The following is a 27,107-nucleotide window of genomic DNA, read 5'->3' as shown; positions in this document are numbered from 1 at the left end:
TTCTCACTTCATAACCCTCGTTTATTTTATTATTATTTAGGAGGACTGTTCATTCTGTTCATATTTTTTCCTTTCTTTATTACAGTGGGATTTTAAACCCAACTTTTTCTTCTGGTAAAGTTTTGCTCTAGTTGTCACTGTGTCTCTTATTACCTTTGACTAAGAGCAGACATAAGCATGTGTTACTCTGGATAGAGATTTCTTTAGAATCCAACATGTTTATCTTTCCAGGCTCTAAAGCCTTTACATTATGACAAAAACTTATTTGTGTAGAAACCCACAAACTGTTCAGACTCCTCCACCTTTAGTTTTATTGAATTCTTGTACATAGAGAGAGCTTTGTAACCAAATTCCTTGCTTATGTGCACAAACTTGAAAAGCTGATTTTGATCCTAAATCTGATATGATTTAGTCTAGAGATTAGTTCATCTGGATAAACCGTTTAGATGATACCGCACCAGGCAAAACTCTCCTGACATTTTTTCAGGAAGTCAATAACCATTGATGTCTGCTTGAAGTAAAACAAGTATTAATAATTTTATTTCTTTCATAAGATTAATATAAAACAGGTGTTATATACAAAAATCTAAGGGGGGGGGTGACTAATAAAAATATCTGAACTTGCAGATTAGAGTGTAAAACACACAAAGCTGAAAGTCATGTACATGAGCTCGAGAAAATGGTAAAATAGACCCCAATTGTGCTAACAACTAGTGGAAAAGTACATTGGAAGTTCATCACCTGCCTGCATTTTCTGTTTCTGGATTCTTATTTTGTAGTCCTTCCTGTCTTGGTCTCTGCCTTATTGTGTCTGTTACAACCTTGTCAGTAGCCCCCCTGATTGTTTGCACCGACGCCTTGTTGTCTCCCTTCCTGCTACTATATAAGCCCCAGTCACTCTCTCCTCAGCTGCTAGTTTGTTGCAGTTTGTTGGGGTTTTTTTTGTTTTTTGTGAAGTGTCTTGAGATGATTGAATTGTGATTTGGCACTACACAAATAAAACTGAATTGAATTGACAACCCTGTTTGTTCACCTTGGATCATGTATCTGCAGAGCCTGCCTGTGTGGACTCTTTACTTTTCTCTGCCCTGCTCTGTTCCCTGTTTGCCCTCTGCCAGTTTTCTTGTGATCAGACTTTGCCTGCTTTGGGTTGGTGGCTTGTTCTTGGTTTCCTGTTTGTGGTGCTCACAGCTTTTGCATTTATTTGCCCTCTTCGCTAAGTGTGTTGTTCTCCTCTCACCATGATTTACAATAAACATCAGTTCATCCACCTTGCCTAACCCTCCTGCGCTGTCTGAGTTTGGGTCCACACCTGAGAATGTTCTAGAAACCCAGACACATGGATCCTAAACCTGTGGGAAAAATGTTGGGGTGCAGAATGTGTCGTCATTGGTTCCTTAGCCATGTAGCTCACATGTTACACATGAAATTAAAAGAAACATAATTCTGAAAACTGCAATATTGACTACAGACTTCTGATGGCCTAACCTAACCTCCAAATGATCAATTCCCACAGATGCCTCATTACAATTACACACTCACAAACAAGCTTGTTTTTGTCACTGTGGGGGTCTTTACACTGACCCACATTCAATTCATGGTCACTTACCTTAACCTTCACCATTAACCACTACTTGCATAACTCTAAAGAAAGAAAAGAAGGCTGCACACACACAGACACACACAGACATTTAAACATTACTGTAAGTCACCTCTAATGGATTTCTTTTAGCTTTTAGTGAATGTCGCTGTCATCCCATCATGATGTTATTCAGCTACTGACTGGTAAAAGATTAGGTGTCTTCTATTGCAGGGCTTGAGCTACTGCAGACTCACAAAGGAATAGTGGCTATTACTGACTGAAAAGGAAAAACACAGATGAGTTAAAAGCTTTTATCGATATATATATATATGTCAGAGCTTCTGTTGAATACCATCATTTAAAGTCTTTGCCATTATTATAATAGACCTAATTATCAAAATGAAGTAATTTAGGAAATATACAGCATAAAACCCATGCTGAGGAAATTACTTGTTGTTCCATAACATTTTCTGTGTATATTCATCTTTCTGTGATATATATTATAGATATACCCCTTTGGCATCGGTATGAGATACCAAATGTATAATATCTCATCCTGGGCTGTGAAAAACTGGCACTCTACACCCATGTCTTTCTTCTAGGCCTGCCATTTAGTCAGATTTTACAGTTGGACACAAAGTACAACAAAGTCTCAGGGCCATTCAAAGTTGCAGTGACATGCTGGCTCTGCAGAGAATCAACTATTTCAATGATCCTATTAGAACAGCAGGTTGTGTATGTGCAGCTGCATCACTGTCTTCTTAAGCATCTAAAAGCCAGATGCTATGCTGTTTAACTACCTTAGCTAATTAGCACTGAACATATAAAACTACAGTAGTATATATGGGGAGAATATAATGCATATAATGCATGTTTGTTCTTTTAGTTTAAACATCGCATTCATGAAATGCACACATTATGAGAACTTAAATAGCCATTTGTTGAATTTTTTGTTTTGGTTTTGTTGACAACTGGTTTGGTCATTGTGGAATACAAGGTTATTCAGATAAGTGTAATCTTAGCTTTTAGTGTAGCTTCTTGGTCCCCGCTTCTCTACTTACCTCCTCTAACTCTCTTAAGTCCATTGGAGAGCAATAGGAAACAGCAGGGGCCTGGTCAGCGGAGGATTAAGAAGTGTGTGGAGTGTGCCTGTTTACAGGAAAATACAGGAAACCATATGATTTATCATACTGAGAGGAACTTTACATATAACGCTTAAAATAGTATTGTCCTGGTTTACTGTCCACATTTAGCCACTGAATCAAAAAGCATGCACAATACATGCAAGTAAATGCAGTAACTATTCAGAAAATCTTTTGGAAAAGCTACACAAAATAAGTACCATGTGCTAAATGCAGTGAGGTGGCTTTACAAGGTAAGGTAAGCAGGTAAGCATGGACTGGGGCAAGTTTGCATCTGGGTTCACAAACACATGAAAAGATGATCTAGCAAGGGGGAGGCCGAACTGACAGGTTTTCATACTGAGAACAAGGAAACTGGAAACAGGGCTGCGAGTGGACATAGAAGACCAGAGATTAAAGCAAGAAGAGACTGAGGGCTGTTAATGGATAGATGCCGAATGGCAAGAGATACAATGGCCAAAGCAAGAAATGGGAACTGTGGCGCAGATATCTGTGGTTTGTGGATTGGAGAAATATATAGAGACACAGACTGATAGATACATTGGAGTGACAAATATGTACAGTTTGATTTTTGATAAACAAAATTGTTAGAGGCAATGAGGAGGAGGCAGAAACAAGAAATGTCCCAAAAGAGTAGTTCATCAGTGGCACTCATTATGCTCTTTACTTTCCTTAGTTATACCACATCCAAGCCTATAAATAGCCCAAGGCATGAGAACCAAGCTGACAAATAGATAGGCGACAGCAGTTCATCTCAGAATGTTTCTCGGGGTGAGAGGAGGTGCCTCTGCAAGGCATAACCTGGTAGCTATTAATCCTTCAACATGTGTAGAAGAGAAAACAGACGAGATGGAAGAGAGACACTAAGTAAATCAATACAGAGACAGGAAAGTGGAGAAGACAAGAGAGCACAAGGAAGCAGGGCATATGTGATGACATTACAGGGAAGAAAGGAGCAGCAGAGGCAGGAGATGATATGAGAGGTAGGAGGGTAAATCAGAAAAGAGTAGGGGGGGTTAGGCACCTAAAACAATGTGACAAATAATAAAGAGTAGAGAGAGGTAATGGCAAGCAATGGAGACAAAGATCAAATAGGAAATGGCGAGAAAAGTCAAGTCAGGTTACATTTTTATTCCACCTTTATCAGATTTTGGTTCTTTGAGATTTTCTGACAGATCTGTACTTACAGATTTACTTTAAATCAAGCTCTGGCTTTTATGAAGCAGCCTGAGAGAGTTTTTTTCACAGCAGGGGTTAGAGGAGAGGAGATTCCCAGCTGTGGGATAGGAACACACACGCTTATAAACACGAAGTCCACACAAACTCAGCATCTGCGTTTTTACTCTTAATCACTAACCTCTACTCCTCCCCAAGTCTTACAGATAAGAGGAGAAAGAGGAGGTGTCATTCTTCCCTCTAGGGGGGTCAGTCAGTGAAATGAACACTCTCTTTATCACTTCGCCTGCCTCACTTCCTGGAGACAATCTTTGTAATGCGTAACTAAAGGCTGCAGTAGCATAGAGATGCTACGGGTATACATCATTTACCAGGCATCTGCTGCAGCTGGGGACTCTCACCACCACACCAAAGCATGAATGGCTAAACGAGGCAGTCAAAGTTTTAAACCCAGAAGAGCTTTATCATGACGTTGTTAATTGGTAAACATGCACTTTCAACTTGACAAGGGAGCTTGTTCCATGTTGCCCAGGGACAGTGCTGCACTAAATTGAGCAAGCAGCGAACACAGATAACAGGTGATTGTATTCTTTCCTTTCTTTAGCTGTGAATAGGCCAGTGTGTTTTTACTGTTAATAAATTATGATTTGTGTTTGACACTTAAGTTTATTTTTAAACTGCACTAATCAACATGGTATACATAATAAAGGCTCAAATGATTATCTGTAATCGGACCGTAATATATATAATATATTATAATATATAATATAATATATATAAAGCAATGTATGTATGTACAAAAAAGCAAATTAATAAATTAAGGAAAGAATGTGTCACTGGCCTGAAAGTAGTCCTAGAAAATAATTAATAGAATTAAAATTGGCTTTATCTAAAATTTCCAGATTCCTGTTGCTTGTACCAGGTGCTGTCAGGTGATGGTCAGTTCTGCCATCCATCTTCACATCATATCACACATCCTTTAAATTCATCTCTCTCACTGTTGCTGGATTTTGTGTAATGTCTGTTACTGTAATTGTTTTGTAATTTGGGGGTTAAAAGTAAATGTCTGTGTAGTAATAATAAACAGGTATACATATAAGTTCAGTATTAGCATTTTTTTCCTGTTGTTTTTTTCCCTTGCATAGCTACAGATATTTTCTTCCTAAAAAGTAATCATTTGTTTTTACGAAACTCCTCTTGGCAGTGGACTTTTTTATTATTATTACTACGTTACTCTGTAAAGCTATCTCAGCAGACGACTGGATAAATTGGCTCCATGTGCAATTTTTCTGATATATGTTCTCAAATTTGGAGTCAATTTCCTACATTATCACTTTAACATGTTTCTGCCAGCCAACTCACAAGGAATAATACGTTTAGGTAAATGTATAACATGTATACCATTAACATGTGGCACAGTATCTAGGCACTGACTTTGTCACTCCCCCCAAGGAAACATCGAGCACTACTCAGCAGGGAGTGCATAGCCATAACACCTAGTTCCCTCAAGAGGGGAGACGAAGTCAGAGCTTACAGGTGACTGCTGCGCTGGAGGTGTGGGTTTAGAAATGCTGTCAGCAGTGGCAGTATTGCAGCAAGCATCAGCATAGCTTTCAGGTGAGCAGGCAGGAAGAGAGTGAGCAGAGCAGTGATGGCTTAAATATACTGCCATGATTAAAACGGTATGTTGGATACGTGTTGCAGTGAGAGGAGCATGTCATGAGAGTGTGGCACTGGATTCTAGTTGGGCTGTCTGAGCTGCCTTACAGGTTTTTACAGTCCTCCAACTCGTGGAAAATGTTACTACTGCATGTGTCTCCATCAGCCTCAGGTCCTGTATCATACACCAGGGAATCTGATAATTCTGCACACTATCTTAGCTGTTCCTTGCCCTTTTCAGGCAGATAGCATTGATGTTGTTGGGAGTAATGCATTACAAAAGCAATATATTAGAATAATATATTACTATTTTTCCTGTACCACAGTAATATAACACATTACTAATACAATTCTAGTGATATTATACACATCACAATCTCAATAACACGTTACAACAATGCATTTTACCTGAAATTAAGTGGTGTTTTTTAAGAATTCACCAACACTGTGAGACATTCCAGCTGCAGAGAAAAAATCTCACAGGTAAGGTAGTTCGTCTGTTTCCTGTTGTTGGGTTGCTGGAATTTGAGATGGTTGAAGTGACTGTAGAGACAGATTCTTCATATGCGAGATGGACACAGATAATCAGTATGGCTGGTAGTCGTGTGGCTGATGGCCGCCACACATGAATTGTTCATTTTAATATTTATCATAGTCTTTTAAGGTATTTACAGACTCCAAGCAGACAGATGGCAACACGTGGACATGCAAATGCATTTGGTCCATACTCCCTAAAAAAGCACCCATGCTGCGCTGGGCCTGCTCTTCAGCCCCATCTGCCCAGCCCATTATTTTCAGTTCGTCAGAGAAAAAGACAAGAACATAATAGTCAAGCACAACCTATGTGTGCTGCCTTTATAGGGAATGCTCCACATTTAGAAATAGCACAACATACACTGGATGTATAATGGATGAATAAACTTCGTTTTAGCATTTTAGAATGCGTAGTCATACTTCTATGGTTATTTTGGTGAAAGTAACTCAAAAGTAAGTATGCTGACTGAGGAACATTTGGATAATTAACCTCCTAAGACGTGAGCTTTGGTTTGGCTTGCATTTTAGATTTCTTCTAGCTATTTGGGGTTAGGGGGAACCAATAAATATAACAACCAGATATTATCTTTGAACATGAAGCACTTGTAATTTGTGTACAACAGGCTTCAGTTACACAGAATTAAGTAAGGCAAGGCAAGGCAAATTTATTTGTATAGCACCATTCATACACTACGCAATTCAAAGTGCCAAAGTATTATGGTGCAGACAACGAAAAATGTGAGGTCCATGTATGTGGACGCCAGGTCCTAGGAGGTTAAAATAATATATATATTTTTAGTCAGTCAAAAGAACGAACTGTCCTGTTATAGCACCATACAGACCTAAAATGGATAGTTTGATTTAGCTATAGACAAATTAGTGAAACTTTAAAATGGTCAAGATGAACAGATCAAATGAAACTGACTCTGTGTCTGTAAATTGCAGTGAAAAATTCATATTGTACAAACAGTGTGTTGTACCACTTGTGTTTGTGTTGTGTGTTTCCAGCTGCTGTCCTGACTGGCTGCATTGAGGCTCTCCTGGTGCCAACATGACTCTCATGAGACTCAATTAAATCACAGACAGCCTATCAAATGTCATCACAGTGGATGTGTGGGTGTGCATCCTTGTGTAACTGTGCAAAGATTTCTGCATCTACGTGTGTGTGTGTGTTTGTGTGTGTGTGTTAGTGTGAGTCACAGCTGAATATGACCATGCGGACAGGCCTTTCAGTTAATGAGGTGGTCTTTAATGAGCCTCTACAGCCAAAGACATTTTTTGTATTTCTTTTCATGGCACTGCAAAGTTCATCCTCTCTGGAATGAACTTGTATGAGATAAAGAAATTAAGTGTCAGACAGAAGGGTATACATCCATAGTCATATTTTTAATAGATGTTATTTATTCTGAGGCACTGGCTCAGATTGATGTCTAGTTCCTCTGATACCTTGGCAAACAGACAGCTTAAGTCCATGAATCCTCTATGTGATTGACAAAGCCAAGAAGCTAATTTTTGAAAGAAGCAATGGACAAACTATGATGATCAGCCTTGTTCTTGCAAGTGATTATGTGAATATTCATTGTATTCCTGAAACATAAGTTTCAGATCTAATCTGACTATGTTCAGGACAACCTACCTATTAAACCAGGGCTAGCCCCTCTACATGTATACATCACTATGTCAAATAATTAATACTGTAAATGAGAAACCCAAAGAAGCTCCAATATCATTTAGATCTGTTACTGCCACATACAAAAACAGCCACTCACCCGAGTGCACACTACACACTGACTGAACATGTTGATATAAACACGTGTGATTACAAGCAGAGATCATACCATGTGGTTAAATGAAAGCAGCTGGGGGACTGATGATCTACTGTTCTGAACAACTGTAGCTTTTGCTTCAGCTACAGTAAAGGTTGTTTTCTCTCTGATTTACCTATTTGATTTTGCATTTGTAGCAATGGCCTGACATTCGGGGCCGAACATCTGGCCAGGGGATCAGAAGTTCTGGCTAGCTGCCTACTTTTTGTGTTAAATATCACATTAGAAAGTTGCTAATAACCCACTGAATGTCAATTTGTGCCATTTTGGAGTAAGTGTCTTCACTCAGAGAAACACTGTGTGCACCGAAACATAACAGGCAGACCATCAACAAGACATATTCATTATAAGCATATAAACGTACTGTGATGAATGAATAGAGCTACATTTGGCATCACAGAAGTGCATGGACTGGACTGCATGTGTACATCCAGGCTATCAACACTTCATCATAATTTGTGGTGATTTTTGAGCATGCAAGTATCCACAGGAGTTAGAATGGAGACAATCTACATGCAGGTGTTTTATCATTCTGAAATCTTTGATTTGGGAGTGGTGGAGGTCAAGGGATAGAAGACTGCACATTTTCTAAAAACCACAGTTAGAGGTGATTAAAACAAACGACAAGTGGCTAAAACGACAAAGTTAAAGCAGGTTTTGTGTTTACATGGCGATTTAAAAGCACAGCATGCACCCAAGGATTGAAAGACCAGAAAACCATATACTTCAGTTTTTCTTTCTTTTAATTAAATTGGTTCTAAAAGACAGACATCAGAGAATACTTGAAAGAAAATGAAACATACAACTTTGTGCCACTTATTTAAAAAAAGAGCAGTAAAACTCTAAACATAATTTGATATTTTTTCTTGTAATATTAACCACCTTAGCCATTCTAAAGACTGGAATCTTTCAGACTTCAGAAATGGCAGCATATTAGGTAACAATAAAATGACTGACATCTGAATATTACCACAGAGGCAACATTTTTGTTACAGTAAAGCTTTTTGGATTAATCTGAGTGACAAAGAGGAATGGAACCATGCTGTTGGCTCCATAAGGTGATATGACTTTCATTCATGGTAGTTCAGCATCATGCAGGGAAAAAGCAGCACAGAACTGACATCACTCTTGCTGTGTTAATGAAATTAGTGTGGAAATGGATTTTATTCTGAATTCATAAAGACATAAGGTAAACTCAGAGGAAAGGTTGAGTTTGCATTACCTGGGGAATGGGAAATTTGACCACCAACATGCCACTGAAATATTGATCTCATAATGCTGCTAGATGACAAATCATGGCATTACCACAGTTTTTCCAGTTCATCCTTTTGAGAGTTTGCACTAAACTACACTAAATCTCAGGGCAATCCATCCATGTTGAGACATTTGACTCTGCTAGAGTCATGAGTACAGTATTTTCTAATCTGATAAATACCAATTTAAGCATTCCCAGAGTGCTTGTTAATCCAACTGATCATCTAGTTAACCCTCCTGATGACCATGGCAACCAGGTGTTTCCTGCTAAATGTGAGGAATTTGCATTCTGTTTTACCATGTTGCTTCATTTCAAGACTGCCACCATTAGGTCAGCAGCACAATGCTTACATGGACTAATAATGAGCTGGCGCAGGAAATAGAAACAAAGCTGCAGTCTTCCACTGAGGAGACCTTCATTCTGGTCTCTGTTCTTATCATAGCACATACTGTAGGCAGGCCTAGTAAAGTAGTTGATGATGTCAGGGTAAATCTAGGTACCAGTAAATCCTCAGTCTTGGTACTACTTGACCAGACTGCTACTTGTGATTATTCACTTCTTTTAAATATATGTGCTATGAAGACTTTGACTGACCCAAAAGTCTTTAGGTGAGTGTATGAACAGGATTTTGTGCTGATCGACTGTGGAAGTCCTGCTCCACAGATAGCCTCTTTACCCATGTTGCTTCATAACCTTCACACATACAGTAACTCGGTGATAATGCCAAAGGTCCAAAAACATAAACAGAGCACTGCGAATCATTTGCAGCTTGAGCGGGTGCACCGTTAAAACCCATCTGTCCACAGACGAATGCAGTCCTGGCCCATCTGGGTTCCTTTGCTATCTGAGACCTTGGGAGTATTCAAGGATAATGCCCCTTATTAGGCAAAGCCATCAGACCCCAGAATGGCTTCCACTTAATGTATGAGGTCTGCATGCTAAGGAATGCCTTACACTGGCTAAATTGAGATTTGCCATCATGCATCTGTCCCCCATTTATCATTTCTTAATAACAGGAAAACTGCTGTAGGCTTCCTCACATGCTAATGAGTGGAACCAAATGTAAGTTCCAGTAAAAATTTGCTGGTTGCTTTACTTTTGAACTGCTTACAGCTAAATATGAGTAAAGATTTTCCAAATCCCTTTGGGGAAAACAGAAACAACATAATTTCAATCCATTGATGCACAATGCATGCTGTAAAAAATGTTAATATGTTAGGATGACAGAATTAATTAATATTTTTAGAGCTTATTAAGGAATATGCCTCCTATGTTTACACCTTGTGAACACTATCATTTACTGTAAAAGAGACTTGTGTAGCTAAGTATGGAATTTGTGCTCTGCATTTAACCCATCCCAAAGTGCACACACACACACACACACAGGGGTGGGCAGCCATCGCTGCGGCACCCGGGGAGCAACTGGGGGTCTGGTGCCTTGCTCAATGATCTCACCCCAATTGTGGTATTGAAAGTGGACAGAGCGCTGACTATTCACTCCACCCCAACAACAATTCCAGTCCTGAGACTCAAACCTGCAACTTTTCTGCTACAAGTCTGACTGCCTATCCATTAGGCCACAACTGCCCCCGACTGTAGTGGGTAGGGTTCATTATTCGTTTCCTTGTTATCCAGCCATGAGTGGTTACTTGGTAGCATGTCTCAGTAATGTGATTAGAGTTTTAAAAGTGTTTCTATGATAGTTTAACCAGTTCTCTTGGATCAGGTAAAAGATGCTAACAAAACCACTGATGCTAACAAATGATCTTTCTTTCATTTTTAATTGCAAAGACCAAAATTGTTGTCATTTCATGTTCCCTGTACACAACACATCTATGCTGTATTTTCCTTCCACACAATAGCCAGTCCTACCTGACAGTGATTCCCCACATTTTTCATCCAAATACTCTCCAAGGTATTCCTCACAGTGATACCTTAGTGTCTGCAGGCAATAATACCATATGCCACAGTTTTAGACTATAATCACAATTTGATGGCTTTGAACCAATAACATATTCCCATTTTTTAGCGACCTGTGTTAAAATGTCCTTGAGCAATCCTTAGCTGCTCTACAGAAGCAGCTCAGCAGTCAACAGAAAACTGTGGTTTTACTGGCCAGCTGCTAGCAGCTGGCCAAGCGAGCCTGCAGTTTCCCAGACAGCTCCCAAATGCATGTAACCATGGAAGTGTGAAGCAGAACATTACTGAAAGTAGCATATGTGTTCTTTCAGCCCTCCACAGAAAAACAGGGAAAAAGTAAAAATGAGTGAGAGTTATCCTCTCAGGTGGAAGCAGCATCAAAAGAGCATGCTGGATATATAGTAAATGATTCACCTCCTCCCAGCACCCTCTTATGTTCATCTAAATCCATTATCCGTTTCTGATTTCCTGGCAGGTATCAGGATGGTAGTTCAGGTTCAAACAGCTTTTCTAAAGGTTCAGTGGCTTCCTAAGGTGTTTGTTTCGGCTAGGGGCAGCTGATTTGACGCAAAGTATAATACACTATCATGCTGAGGAGGATGAATAGTGATTCACGTACACAAGAAGTAGACTGTTCGATTACTGAAAGGCAGGTTGGTTAAAAAGAACAAGCTTTATGGCTTAAGGTTTTCCTTTACTTTGTAAATCTGAAGCAACATGTTTTGTGCTTGATCCAAATTAAAAGATAAAGGAGAAAATAATAAAACTTGATATCATCCAGTGTTAATACTTGTATGCTATTTAGAAGTACATATACTGTATACTGTATTTATAAAATGTGTATTGGTCAGGTTGTTTTTAGTTTCTTGGCATTGATGGCAGACCTGGATACTTCTGGTCAGAAAGAAATATCGACAGTGCAACAATAATTCACATACATAGGCCTATCTCCTACTTCCATTCATATACTGTATAATATACTCTATACTGTATATATAATTTCCAGATTCAGACTGGAACCTCTATCTTACTTGCCACTGAATGGATATTGAATGAAAGCACTTCTCATGTAGGTTGAACTGGACTACAGAAGCATTTGTTGAAGGCCCACTATGGACTTGAAGACAGTCACTTGCCGTGGATTGAAAAATAATATATGATGCTGTGAACAAAACATGGTTGTCTAGTCGTCAGTAATCAGTTAATGAATAGTATAAAGTAAAGATGGTTGATAAATGGTTAATGAAACTGACCAAGATGCGGTAAAAACGAACAAAAAAACACCAACTAACACCCATGGCATATTAACTTTGATAAAATCGAACCAAATTATTGTCATGATTCCCTTTTGGGATTTCCTGCTGGGGACCTTTACTTTGTCGTGACTTCCTCTTTCCCCTGCACTGGTCCCTGACAGCTCTGCTTTGATTTACATTAATTAGTTTCACCTGTTTTCAATTTGCATTTTGTTTCTCGCTCCCTTTATATGTACCCTGCTTGCCTTTGTGTTTTGTGGGAGCACTGCTAAATGGTTACTGTTAAGACTTGTCTTCAGTTGTACTGGATGATAGATTCATCTTTGTTTGTATTTTTCCTGAGCCCTGGTTCTTCTAGGGAAATAAAGCCTTTTTTCTCGTCCTGCATTTGGGTCCTACGCCTTTCCTTCACTCCTTCTCCATCACACCAACGCCACGTAACAATTATAACACAGCTCACTGTTTTGTGATTGTTTGTAAGTTGTTTGGTCTAGTATGTTCTGATCTTGGTCCGATACCAGAAGTGGTGGGCAGTAATTAATCAGGTGTAAAATGTAAATTCAGATGTACCAGTTTGGAATTGGGTTTTCTGGTATTATGTTGTCATATCCAATTTCAAAAACTGTCTGTTGGTGCATTGTCTTGATTTCTATTTGTGTCACCTTTCATGTGGGAAACAGCAAAGGGAGCAGACCCAAACACAGACAAAACAGGCAGACAGGTTGGCAGGTGCAGTGTCTGGGCAGACAAACCAGGTAGGGAAAGCAGAAGGTGAAGTCAGGATCCATGCAGGGATCATACACAAGAACAGGCAGGGTAGTCCAGACCAACAGGCTGTCACTGAATAATCAGAGATGCAAAGTCCAAAGCTGGGCAGAAACTCCATAACAGATACATCCATGCTGGAGCCTATGCCAGCTCTCTTTGGGTGAAAAGAGGCACACCTTGTACACCCTGGACAGGTCAACAGACACATCCAATAACAGGTCATTTTTAAACAGACAGGAAGGGATACATTTTAAAACTGGGAAATAATGTATACAGAAATGAAGTAAAATGGAATCCAGTGAGGACAAGATTAGGTGTTCAAGAACAGCCATATACCGACTGGAAGTAATGACTGGGAATGTCTCAACTACGCAGGTCAGAGGGAAAGAATTGTATCAGTGTGTTAAATGCAAAAGATGTGAGTGAGGAGGCACCAACTTTCAGCCAGTGTAGTCAAAATGATGTCCCTCTGTGGTCAGACACTAGCTTATAAATGCCCACAAACAAACTTGCACTATTTATATAGCACTGGATAGATTTAAAAAATGAAGTTGACATCTGTCAGTGTGGATATTTGATAATCTCCTGTATAAACTGTCAGATTCTTCTAATTCTGGTCTACACTGTCTCGGATGCTCGGATCAAGTCTCATGTTCAATTACTATACAGTACTAACAGTACTACAGGCATTTCAGAAGGAACAGAATAATAACAGCACTTGACTGAGTGTAAATGTAACCAGTTACATTTGGGAAGTTACATTTACACTAATGTGTATACAAATACGTCACTCCTCAGCAAAGAAGCATGACAACAAACGGGCAAGTGCATTGTAAATCCTACAGAGATGTCATGCTGGCTGGTAGCATCGCCTCTAAGGCTTTCACACCTCCTCTCTTTAACTACTTTTATATTTCTTAGTCTCTTGGCCTTACACGTCAAAACTCAGAGGAGGTGTAGGCTTTTATGTCTTCTCACCAACCTTGAATGAGAAGGAAATTGGTGCTCCCAGTTGTGATTGATCGTCTTTTATGACTTGGTGGAGGCTGAATGTGTGACGCATTTTTTTTTTTTTTTTCATGTTTAGATCGCCCACAAGAGTCCAATAAGCGCATTCCCTGATAGTACTATTTCCCTGTCGTGTTGTTCCTTTGCACATATTGGTTTCTCAAACAGAAATGATTCCCATTTCTCACTTGCACGATGGGTTTGAGAAGGAACACCAGGGAATGTGTTTAAGATGTTAAGTGTAAGTCTGTCACATATTTTTGGATTTGTGTGTATGATATCATGTCAGGCTTTACTGAATCACACTTCAGATTCATTTAGTTGATGCCATGCCAGTGCGATGTTGTCATTGGTGGGTTTTAGTAGTACAAACGTACTATTCCTCAGCTTAGAAGGTCGTGACTGGAGAGAATTGGTCTGTCATTTGTATTCCACTGTGAGCTGAGGCTCTGTGATATAGATGAAGAATCTAAATGAAAGTATACCATTTTTCATTTAATGCACAAATTCACTGTTCTGTTTAATTGTCTCTTTTATACCACCAATAGAAGGTGCCAAAGTCTGCTGTATTTAAATCCTACACCCAGGAATAAAAGAATAAACTACACTGAAGCAGTTGCCTCACAGCAAGAGGATTCTGGGTTCAAGTCCCGTTTGACCCTGGGGCCTTTCTATTTGGAGTCTGCATGTTCTCTGCATTCCAGCTTTTTCCCACAGTCCAATGTCATGTAGCTTGGGATTAGGCTAATTGGTGACTAAAGAACCTGTATGTGTTAACGTGAGTGTGAGTGATTCTCTCTCTCTATATGTAAGCCCTGTGATAGCATGGTGATCAGTCCAGGTGTTATCCACACCACCATGATAGATGGATGGATGTAGCGTGTGATTTTGAATTTAAAATGAACTGTTAAAAAAAGCATCAAATCTAACCAGTATCAGACATAAACACAATCTTGTGGTCACCCACACTACCTTCAGTAAGTTAGGTCAGAGATTTGTGTGTGTTAGGCTTGTTGTTAATGTAATCTCAAATAGAGATAAGGAGCAACCTACAGGGGTCTGGTATCTCACGCTAACACCACACCCCATACTTTTTCATTTTCAGACTTGTAGTCGCTACCCCCAACTGACAGTGTCTCAAGTGACATTACTTGAGAAGATTTATCAAACTTCACACAGCTCCCTCTGGAGACACAAAATGCATTTCTCAACTTCATTCACACAGTACATAGTCCTCTCCAACACCTGTAAACACACTGATGTGTAAGATTGGTTGAAATCTCCTTTAAATACCAAATGGAGTTCTCTCAAATCAGACTTGAGTCCTGAATCCCCATTTTAGACATAACAAAATAATAATTTAAAATAACAACTTGACTTTGACTTTAATTTAATGTAATATTCTTCACAAGCCCAAATATAATGACAATTCTGATCACTTTCCTAAAGACTTTAGTTTCTTTTGACATCCGCATCCATCGGCATAATAGCTGACATAGCTGACAGCATCACTTGGACAAAATCTGACAAAGCATCAGTATTTGAGACAAAAGGGTCCTCAACAGAAACAACAGCTCATTGTTCACATTCATAACTATGTGGTTGGTTGTTTTGTCATAGACATATTAGGTACAGGAAGAAAACTGTGTGCTTAAGTTTGGGGGGGGGGGGGACATAATTAGTTTTTTTTTTCCATCAGATAAAGTATAAACAAAAGTGAAAGGAGAAGATTTCTAAAACAGTTAGTTTAGAATTTACTTTTCAAAAAGGTTTATGATTTCATTATTCCCAAAGAACTGACTGTACTTTGAGTCACTGAACGTAGCAAATATCCTGTCACAAAACAGTTCTCTTACTGTGTGAATCATTTGCACCTTTCTGTAATCTACATGCTAATATGAATGCAACTTTAATTACACCATTAGTAATGGACTGTTCAGTGTATAGTTTCTTATTAATTTATGAGTTCAACTATTAAGTGAAGAGATCAGCTCCCATCTCATTACCGCATTTTTGACTAATTATAGAAGATGTGTCTTTAGGGGATTAAAGGCTAATGTGACAGTAGGCCCAGCTCGTCTCTTCCACACATAGTTGTTGATGATGATCGGAAGCATTAGTAAGCCAGATAATAGCTGACAAATCATATATAAATTATATATAAACAAGAACTATTGCTCTGCAGTGGCAGTTTACACTGCAAATGGACCAACTTATAATGCTGCTGTAGTCAAAGTTTAACAAGATATTTAGAGCTGAAAACATTAAAGTTAAACCGCAGGCTACATATAGACACACACCAGGGAGCCTCACATAGCAGCTCAGTTACATCTTTCAGTGACTCCCTCAGAGGGACTTAAATGTGCTTCTAGTGACAGTCACAGCTCCACCACACTCCCTGTATTTCCATCAGAAAAAAGGAAATTCCAGGAAATTCCAGTCTCATGGCTAGTTAGCTCTACCTCTGTCCATGCTACAGTGAGCGGTGGTCAATCATTCTCCCCAATGTCCCCTGACCTTCAATGTCAGACACTGCATAGTCACAACCCCAAAGCCTACAGTCCTAATTTTTTTAATCTGCTGATGTAGTTACTGTTTAAATCAAAGTATCTATAGCAATTGCCAAACATAGAATCCTCCCTCCTAAGTATTATATGAGCAGTGTCATTGATGTATGATGGATGGTGACTTTAATGTGTTACTGAGACTTTGAAATGCTCTAGAAAGCAGCTTACTCGACAGCTCTGGACCCTCTGTTTTCCACTCCATCTCTCCCAGCTGGCGTCACTGCAGAATAAAAGAGGCAGAGAGCTGCCGCTTTCGCCTGAAGACATCCCATCTCCAACCTTATTGTCTGTCATGTTTGCAATTGAATTAAAGGCACGGCGGAAGAAGAATGATTATTGAAGTTGTTGTTGTGAGGAATCATGTGGGATTTAATGAGAGGATTTTCACTTAGATGTAAGTGACAGACAGGGGCATTACACAAAAAGGAAGGCATTGTAAGATAAAGGATATGTTCCAGACGACAATGTTACATATGAGAAAGCATTGTAAAGCCATCACTTCTAATTCCAGCTGTGACAGAGTCACTGTGACAGTGAGCGTATGCAAGTTACAACAGATTTATGTGTTTGATAGAGTATTTTAATTATTCACAGCATCATGTTCAGCCCATAAGATTAAGACTCCAAAAGAAGATAATATTTCAGGGAGATGCTGCAATATAAATACTGAAGATTATATCAGGAACAAGTTCTGCTTATAATACAGTCAATGAAAAGATCAGTTATTGATGGTTCAATAATATTTAGTACAAAATTCAGGGAGGGCACCAAAGATACACATTTACATTATACCCACAGAGTAAGGTGAAACTTATTACAGGTGGACTAGCGAAATTCACATTGCACACAAAACAATAAGGTCTACCGACTCCTGCATCCATTCAATCTGCATCAGCTCTTGACTTCTATTGTAGACAAACTGTCATCTCCAGACTGTCCATTGTCAGAAAATCAATGGACAAAATGATTTTTGAGGTGCACGAGAAGTGCAGAGGAAAAAAACAGAATGTTTTATATTTATGGATTTATTGATTCACTTCACCTCACCCACCTTAGCTCTATTTGCTCACAGTGAATTCAGAAAGCTTATAGTGAGCTTTGATCAGTCTTTATAGGTAAAAATGTGCTCACAACCAATAGTAATGGGATATATTTAATTTGAATGGATGGCCATAACATCTTCCACATTAAATGATAAATGGTGTTATATTTCCATGCCATCTAGGCTGAAAAATATAAAATTAAACCTGTTTTATAATGCCATTGCTATGGTTATATGTGGTTAGGTATGAACAAATAAAGATCAGAGAGAATACAAATAGTATTTCACTGGGGGAACATAGCTTGGGTGTACATATGAGTGTACAGTTATTTGTTAAGGTTGGAGGATCTTTGTTGTCACAGTTAAAAAAAATCAGGAACTCTTAGTATGAAAGAATAAACCAAAGCAGCGCCCAGCCACCCCAACTCATCACTGTGTGGATTTTGTTGTTCTATAATAAACTTACCTAACTTCTTTCAGTGTTCCTAGCTGCACTGCTACAGAAAAGATACTATAGGGTTTTGTGAGTTCAGCAGAAGACAGATTTGTTGTATAAATTTTATGCTTGAGTAATAAATAAAACATAAGGTGGATTCATGAGTATCTTGTATATTTGTTAAAATAGCAGCATATTTGTTCTGTGAGATGAACAAGTTAAGGATGTTAAAATGTTCCATTTCACAAAGCAGTGCTGGTGTGGATCACCACAGCGTATACAGACTAACGATAGCACAATAACATATTCACAGTGATTCACATTGATGTCTATCTGGTATCCTGTACAGTAAAACATGACCATCATGTTACATTAATGTGTTACCATGAGATTATATATCCTGGGTGTGTGATATTAGACTATAAACAAAATTTTATTAGACTCAGTTTGGTAATTAGCACAGTATGTCCATGGATGTCTGCACATAATTTATTTGCAATCATTCAGTGGTTGTTGCTATTGGATTCATTTTGGATCAGAATTGGATCCACAGACCGACAAAGTTGTCCCTAGAGACAACACCAATAGCTTGGCTAAACCCAAAAAGGAGTATACACTTTGAGTTTGGCTTCACTGCTATACTCTATACGGTTGTTTGGTCTTTTCAAATCCCTGCTCTGACTTTTTTAATATCCCATGTCCTTGTAGAGAGTTAAATGAATGGGCCTCAGCCTAGTCACTTAGCTTTCATCTCTGCTTGATGATGTCATGAATAACTAACTCAGCACAAAGATGGAGATTTCAGGGCTGCACGGTCACCCATTATGGAAAATATCCTCCTCCCTTTCCCCATCAGCCTCTTGATCTGATAGATTTTGAGTGAGCCAAATTGTCCATAAATTTGGGACATGGAGTCATAAATGTCAGGAAAAGGGAGGGAAACAGACAGACAAATTCCTCCAGCGGATGGCAGTGCTAATGATTACTCCGGAGAGTGCACGCGTGAGAGAGCGAGGGAGAGAGGCTAAGATGGAGTAATGGAGTGGTGAAGATAGATTGAAAGAGCAAGGCTGGAGGAAAACATAAAGAATAGAGAAATACAGGAGGAGGTGGGTGGATGAGGGTTAAAGCTGAATGTGCATGTGCCACTGTGAGATTTAATCATTGATGGAAGGAAAAACGAAGAGATAAAGAAGGTTCAGGTGAGAAGGAAGGGGAGTGTATTGAGACATATGGAGGCATTGATCTCACTGGCTAATGGTCATAGTGAGACACAGTGCATGTCTCTGAGCTAAGGGGAAAAAATTACCTTTGAAACAGAATTCACATGAGATATTCTAATGAGCTAACTCTATTAATAGATGTCCCTCAGATAGGAAAACATGCCATCTAGGCCATCACGTTTGGATCTGTGACACCTCAACAGATGTGAAAAACAGCTTGTATTTCAGTACATCCAGAAATCAATAACAGTGACATTCAAAATTGTTTAGAACTGAGAGCTAATTTGCTTATTACTGATTGGTTTTGTGTTCAGCCTTTTAAAATGATGAGCAACTTTGCCAATTATCGGAAGCTGTGTTGTGCCAGAAAGCAATGGCTAAATGCATAAAACTGTATTTTAAATACTAGCTACATTTCCAAGTAGACTATGAATGTAAGGCTGAATTTTCGGGGAACGTCTAAGCACAAGACAGCTAGAAGATATTTTTGATGTAATGGTGAAGCCTTAAAACACACACACACACAAACACATTTTCTGGTTTAAATAATTCTCTTTGTTTAAGAGAATAGCTAGACTGGGTTTTTGAACAAGCATATGCAGTATGCTAGCTTATGTGAGGTGTATCTCTCACAGGGACATGGGAGCATTATCGGGGGGCTGATATAAATTCCTTGGAGCACCAGATTTTGAGAATTGTCACATTTTTATATTTCTTCAGTGTCTTCACAGATAGATTTTTCATATTATTAATAATAAAAAAAACTTTTAAATTATAGTGTCACACAGTGGGCACTGACATGACTATTATCAGTCTGCTGGTGATAATTTCCCATCTACACCATGTCATGTATATGTTTATTTAACTGTCAGGAAGTACATACTAATTTTAATTTATAGTCACATTTGTAAGTGACTTTTAACTCATTTTCAGAAACACAGAAAAGAGAAATATTATATATACCTTATTTATCATCCAGTATTAGCACCAGGCTACTTTGATGGAGCAATAAACTGTAGTAACATAAGAAAGTTTGACCTCCAAAATGTATCCTGTGTACACAGTTTTCTGTTTTTGTTGTTTTTTGTCCTTCAAACAATGAGATTTGTGCTTGGTGTAGCTTTCAACGATTTGTGAAGATCAGTAGAGGTGAAATGAAACAAGCACTAAAAACAGACCAGATGAGGAATAAACTCAGTAAACTGAGTTATAACAAAGTTAATGTTGCCATACTAATTTAGCTTCATGTCAGTCAAGAGAAAACGAGTGGCTGCAGCAAGGTTACTGGGAGCAGTGCTGGAGTAGTTGCTTGTCAAAAGTAATACATTACATTATTTATTACTGTTCACCAAAAGTAATATATTACTCTCTAAGGCTGTAATTCATTACCTTGATAAGTTGTTTTTGCATTACACGTTTCCATAAACTAATATTTGGTCTGAAATAAAGTAACGTTTGTATGCCATTTATCAATACCAAATAACACATACATGTCTATGCTTGTCTGTCAGTCATGGCCAATTAACACTCAAATAAATTAGTGACCTAAATTAGGTAATTATATTGTTCTTAATAATTTAGTGTTAAAACGCATGAAAAATTATATATTGCCATGAAAAAATCCATAAAAAATTGCGGAGGATATTTGCGGTTCAAGCAAACAATTATAAGTTAGGTTCTAAGGAAAAATCTGCGAATGACTGAGTCTGTGAACTCGGGGGTCTATAGTATTGTTATTGCCATCACCTGCACATCACACACAACAGTCAAGTGTGTCAATCCACTCTGACTCCAAGATATTCACTTGTAAGACATATGTCACCACTGGGACTGCATTTATTTACACTTTTTTTTATTCTCTGCCATGCACAGTTGTGTAAACTCCACAGAGATTTATTTGTGTTTTGCAAACTTTTTACTGGTATCTGTTGTGATTGATCAGGCCCTTGCAATCAATTAAATAAATGAAATCAATTAAATAGAATTATCCATACACAAAAAGGTTGCAGGTTTCTTCCTGGTGAGCCTATGTAAAATGTATTTCACATCAGCTGCACTGCTGCTGTTGAACCTGGTGCAAAGCATTTTGTCCAGCTGCTGCTCTCTGAGCCAACAGACAGAAACCTGTTCCAGCCACAGAGATGCTGCACAGAGGTTGAAGTTAGTGTGGATAGGATGGAAATACACTTCGGTAGTGCTTACACATGCTCACATCTCATTTTTAGTGTGAACTCCCAGTTAAGCTAAACCAACGTCATTTACAAATAAACAGAACTGCCTCTGAGCTTAACTGAAGATTCAGGCTTAAAACAGGAAACCAAGATAACAGTGCAAACTCAAGATAAATATAAATAAATGGTCAGGCTAATATTACAGCATACAGTGCTAAGGCTAAATAATATGACAAGCCAAGACATGTCAAGAAATAACAATATTGTTTCTGAATGCAACAAGTTACACCATAAAGTCATTTTGATAATATTACTAGCCTTACTATGTATGTACTATGAGGGCCAATATTATTATGTAACAAGAAATTCAAAAATTGGCAGACAGGAACGGGCAGAGGGAAATGAGATAACCATGGCTCAGTCATTCAGAGGAGATCACACCAAGGAAACACAGCAGGCGTACACAGAGACAAGGGTGCAGAGAGTGACCAGCATGTCATCTGGGATCACTGAGCACTGTAATAGACTTGAGTCTTAACAGTTGGGCTCTGCTCAGGTCGACTTGGCTGCAGGTTTCCCCGCTGTCTCCCTGCCAACATCAGCACACTGGAATATGATTCTCCCAGCAGACACAGAACAATCTTAGAAGGCCTCACTTAGCTGGCTTCAGGACAAAAAGAAATCACCTTTTTCATTGAAATTCTCTCTTCATTCTGGCAGGTGTTGGTAACTTATGCTTGTGTGTCTAATATGGCACAGTAGGGGCATTAAACTACCCACCATTGCTGCTCCCCCCCGGAAGATGGGGAAACCACTTTGTGTGAGGGTAAGGTCGCAGGAGGAGCTTCAGCTATATACTGCCTGTTTGAGCCTCTTTCAGACCCAGACTTTGGTGAGGGGTCTGTTGTCAGGGATTGGTATAGCTGGAAGTCTCAGACTGGTGCCTGCAATTATCATCTTGGCCTACATTAGCTTTTAGCTTCCAACAGGTGGCTAGTCATTGTGATTTTATAAAGTTACTGAGTTTTACACTCTGCCATAGAGTTTTAGAGTAAGTATTTTCTTAGTTGATCCAGAACCTAATCTAGTAACAGAGAACTGATCTAGCTACCAGATCCTTTCGGGAGACCTCATACATAATGATTAAGTGAACGTTGGGAAACGTGTGTGATGATTGGCTGAATGGTTGCCATCTGATTTTGCTTGCGTTATCTGAGCCAATATGATGACGATGATACTTTGTTCATCCCCCATGGGGGAAATTCCGATTGTCCAGCAGCTCTTATATTTACTTTAACATAGAAATTTCACTATAAAAAACAATAAATAGATAAAGGCACCCAGTCAATGACATATAGCATAAATAACATAGCAACAGTTAATGTTAAAAAGTGTAATGGCTGTGGGGACAAAGGATCTCCTCAACCTCTCAGTTCTACATCACAATGAGATGAGCCTCCCACTGCAGCTGCTACTCTGTTTAGTCAGGATGTCGTGTAGGGGGTGTTTATTACTGTCCATTATAGCAAGCAATATAGTATTATCCCTATGTACTGAGTTATTAGCTGTAACCATGTCAGGCTTACTGTTAGCCAGACGTTTCAGGTTCATCGATATCCAGGGGGCGGGCCAATGGACGCAGAATAAACCAATCAGAGACACAAATGATATGACACAAGCAAAGCGACAGTGAGAACAACGAATGGTATCACAGAGACACGACCTCAAGCTAGTTTAGTTAGTCATTTTTGTTGTAAAAACATGAGAATACACAATGTTATCACCAGTTCTGTGCAAAAGCCAGTACAAATCTGTAGAAAGATTTGGGGACCTGGGACTGACATTGAGATACATTACGAACGAGTCAGGATTGATGTCATTTTGACCACAACATTGTGGCTGGTGGCCTTTAAAGTGTCACTGTCATTAACACAGTTGCAACGCATTTGTGCATGGTGTGTGCTACAGAATAATGTCTGTAGATGGTGCTCAGCTTACACACAACTTTTCACAGGTAAATCCACTACAGCATTATGGCTGATGTGACATCACATCATGCTGCTTTGAGACAAGGCAGTATGCTGTTCTTAAAAAAAAATACTGAAACACAGAAAAAGTCCAGTGATGCCTTTGCACCACAAACTTTTAAAAAATATATACTGTACTTATTTAAATATGAGAGGAGGTAAGGACAGCTGCTGTTCCTGCAGTCAGGTTTGATGGCCCCTGTGAAACAACAGCCCTGTCTTTTAGAAATTATGTTTACCATGCAGAATTAAAATGTTTTACCTATGTTGTTAAAGTTCACTGAGTGGTTATGGTTCATCTAGACCTGTAGTAAAGGATTAATATGATGATAAATTCATAACATCTTATTGACATCTAATGGGTTGTCTGGGATTCTGTTCATGTGTGGTTTTGTGTGCCTGTGTGATTCCCATAGAGTGGCTGGGGGTCACATCCTGACAGAGCATTAATTTCAGCAGCCTCTATTTCATCTCATCAACACCCCTCCCATTACAATTATTCCAAGCAATGACAGAGTCTAAAACAAATTGTTAATGAAAATAGAGGCAGCTTGTGGCGTGGTCCTTCCAGACTGCTTATCGACCACTTAGTTTAAAGTGTCTGAAATATATGCTAAATTCAGTGTTGTATAATCTGATGAGGTGAAAAACCACCAGTGTGCATTGGCAAAATCAGAGTGCACATTCACATCAGCCTCTTTTGTCTTGGAAATGTTACCTGCTGCAGAGAGGTGCACTTTCCATAGTAACAGAGTTTTATTTTCAAAAGATCATTAAAGTTAATCCTGTTTTTCTGTTTTTCTCAGTCACTAAATTTATTACATTTTCTATCTATTATTACTACTGTTATACATACAATTAGTTCAGATATGAATCATTCAGAGTCTTTAGTGGTTTGCCCTGATGTGAAATCAAACATATTTATATTAAATCTTGCTTTTTGCAGTTTGGTTTAGGCACAAACTGAATTCTTTATACTTCCGTTTTTGGGCTTTGGACCATTTTATCACATGCTTTTTATTAGTCTACTCTGATTGTGATTATAGAGTTTAACATTTTTTTGGCCTTTTTAGGGACGAGTTATGATCTGTATGAAAACGTCCATCTGTACATAATACTATACTGTCTATTGTCAGATGGCAAGTGTTTCTAAATGGCAATGTAGCAAATGATGCTGTGACTATGATGAGCTACTGTTTGTGAGGTAAATGAGTATAACTCCAGATCGAAGCACAGGTGTTTACTTTGGAATGGCAATTCATCAGAACATAACAGCTTTTTTGTATTCTAATGACACAAGAAAATGTACCAATAGTCATTATGAATGCAATATCTATGCATGCCACTAGGGATAAAAGTCTGTGGTGTAGTGGTCTGGAATGCTTAAAAAGCTTATTGTGAACATATAAATTACTTGAGAACATCTAACTTTGTTCTGTTTTCTCTTTCACCTCTTTTTTTCTCCACCTCTATCCCTCTCCCTGTCTCCTTTAAACTCCCTGCAGATGAATTCAAAGCATTCCTGAAGCGCTTGCCCACTGACCGGTTCTTGAATGTGTCCATGATTGCCAGCTTCTGGTCATCTGACCTGTCCCTCCAGAAACGCTATGCCCAGCTGGAGTCCAGCACTGCCCTGGTCCTGGGCAAAGCTCAGAAGATTGTCAGAAAGCTGTTCACCCTGAGCAAACGCTGCCCCAGACAACCTCACATCAGTCTGCCCCGAGAGAGGTATCCCATTGAAATATGTTAACAGAAAATAAACTCAATAAAAATAAAATTAACTTTTATTAGTCAGGATTTGGAAGAAGAAATAATGGCATTGCTTGTTTTCTGGTTTTCTGCATAAATTGGGGATGGAATGTGATCTGTTTTCACTAAAGCCAGGATTCGGTAATATTGGGCCTTTCTCTGTTGTCCACAGACTGTGCAGCAGTAAATATGTCTTTAATGTGTAAAACTGTTGTTTATAAAATACTGGAGCAAAAGGATTAATTGACATTTACTTAAGCTGCTGTTTAGCCAAAGATATGTTTTTCTGGCTTCCACAAATTTTAGAATTGCTTTACACCTATAAAACATTTCTGTGGTGCACAGGAGCGTATTCATATATCCTGTTTGAGTAGAACACTGAATGTCACTCCAAGTTAAAGTAAAATTTAATTACAACTTGGGATTAATTGATTTATTTATTTGTTATTTTTAGAGTTCAGGGTACTGGTCCTGTCCATTATGATTTGACAGGCTAACTGACTCCCTTTGCTGAGTGAATTCTACACCTGCGGCTGATTTCTGAGCAAAATACCCTTACAAGCTTCACTCAACTGTCATTACATGGCTGCTCTGTTTGCCAGGATAAATGAATGCAGCCTAGTGAAATGCAGGTGGTAAAAGAGGGAGAGATGCTGAGTAAGAGAGATATGAACAGTGGAGGAGGAGAATGTGGTAAATGAAAGAGAGATGTGATGATGGAGGCAGACAGAGAGAAAAAAGGGAAAATGGAGATGAAGGCTCTAGTGCATTTGTGGGAGCCTTTGCGGGGTGAGGTACATGGTACTGTGACATGCTGTAATCAAGTCTTTTCCCAGATTGACAGCTCTGCACTTGACAACAGAGGACTTTCATTTCCATGACAGTCCTCTCCCCCTTCCCATCACTTCATCTCTCCCTTCTCACACTCTGCCTTGCTGTCTGTTTTTATTTTGCTCTGTCACCTTTGTGTCATTTTCCATTCTTTCTCTCTCTTTCTCTGCCTCACCCCTGTCAGAGTCTTAACCCACTTTGCACCTGCAACAACTGCAGAAGCCGCTTATTTCCTTCTGCAAAAAAATTCTTCAGTTTTTCATCATTTATTTTTGTGTCCGTTCACACACGCCTGGGGGGTAAGAATCGTTGGAGCATTTGAGCACCAAAGTGGATGATCATTTATGTACAGTGGGTACGGAAAGTATTCAGACCCCTTTAAATTTTTTCACTCTTTGTGTCATTGCAGCCATTTGCCAAAAACAAAAAAAATTATTTTATTTCTCATTAATGTACACTCAGCACCCCATCTTGACAGAAAAAAACAGAAATGTAGAAATTTTTGCAAATTTATTACAAAAGAAAAACTGAAATATCACATGGTCATAAGTATTCAGACCCTTTGCAGTGACACTCATATTTAACTCACATGCTGTCCATTTCTTCTGATCCTCCTTGAGATGGTTCTGCTCCTTCATTGGAGTCCAGCTGTGTTTAATTAAACTGATTGGACTTGATTAGGAAAGGCACACACCTGTCTATATAAGACCTTACAGCTCACAGTGCATGTCAGAGCAAATGAGAATCATGAGGTCGAAGGAACTGCCCAAGGAGCTCAGAGACAGAATTGTGGCAAGGCACAGATCTGGCCAAGGTTACAAAAGAATTTCTGCAGCACTCAAGGTTCCTAAGAGCACAGTGGCCTCCATAATCCTCAAATGGAAAACGTTTGGGACGACCAGAACTCTTCCTAGACCTGGCCGTCCAGCCAAACT

The 27,107-nt window shown here is 38.9% G+C and overlaps 1 protein-coding gene across 1 annotated transcript in view; it reads left to right on the top strand.

Annotated features, from left to right (window-relative positions):
* Positions 1 to 27,107, top strand: part of brinp2 (bone morphogenetic protein/retinoic acid inducible neural-specific 2) — a 105,655-nt gene that overhangs the window by 73,023 nt on the left and 5,525 nt on the right. Inside the window, exon 6 of the mRNA XM_026312725.1 lies at positions 25,098 to 25,320. Within this exon, the coding sequence (XP_026168510.1) occupies positions 25,098 to 25,320 (223 nt within the window). The remainder of the gene's footprint in view (positions 1 to 25,097; positions 25,321 to 27,107) is intronic.

The sequence above is a fragment of the Mastacembelus armatus genome, chromosome 17, assembly GCF_900324485.2.
Source record: "Mastacembelus armatus chromosome 17, fMasArm1.2, whole genome shotgun sequence".
Taxonomy (NCBI): Eukaryota; Metazoa; Chordata; class Actinopteri; order Synbranchiformes; family Mastacembelidae; genus Mastacembelus; species Mastacembelus armatus.
The sequence above is the reverse complement of the archived record's forward strand: the minus strand, read 5'-3'. Positions and strand labels throughout refer to the sequence as shown.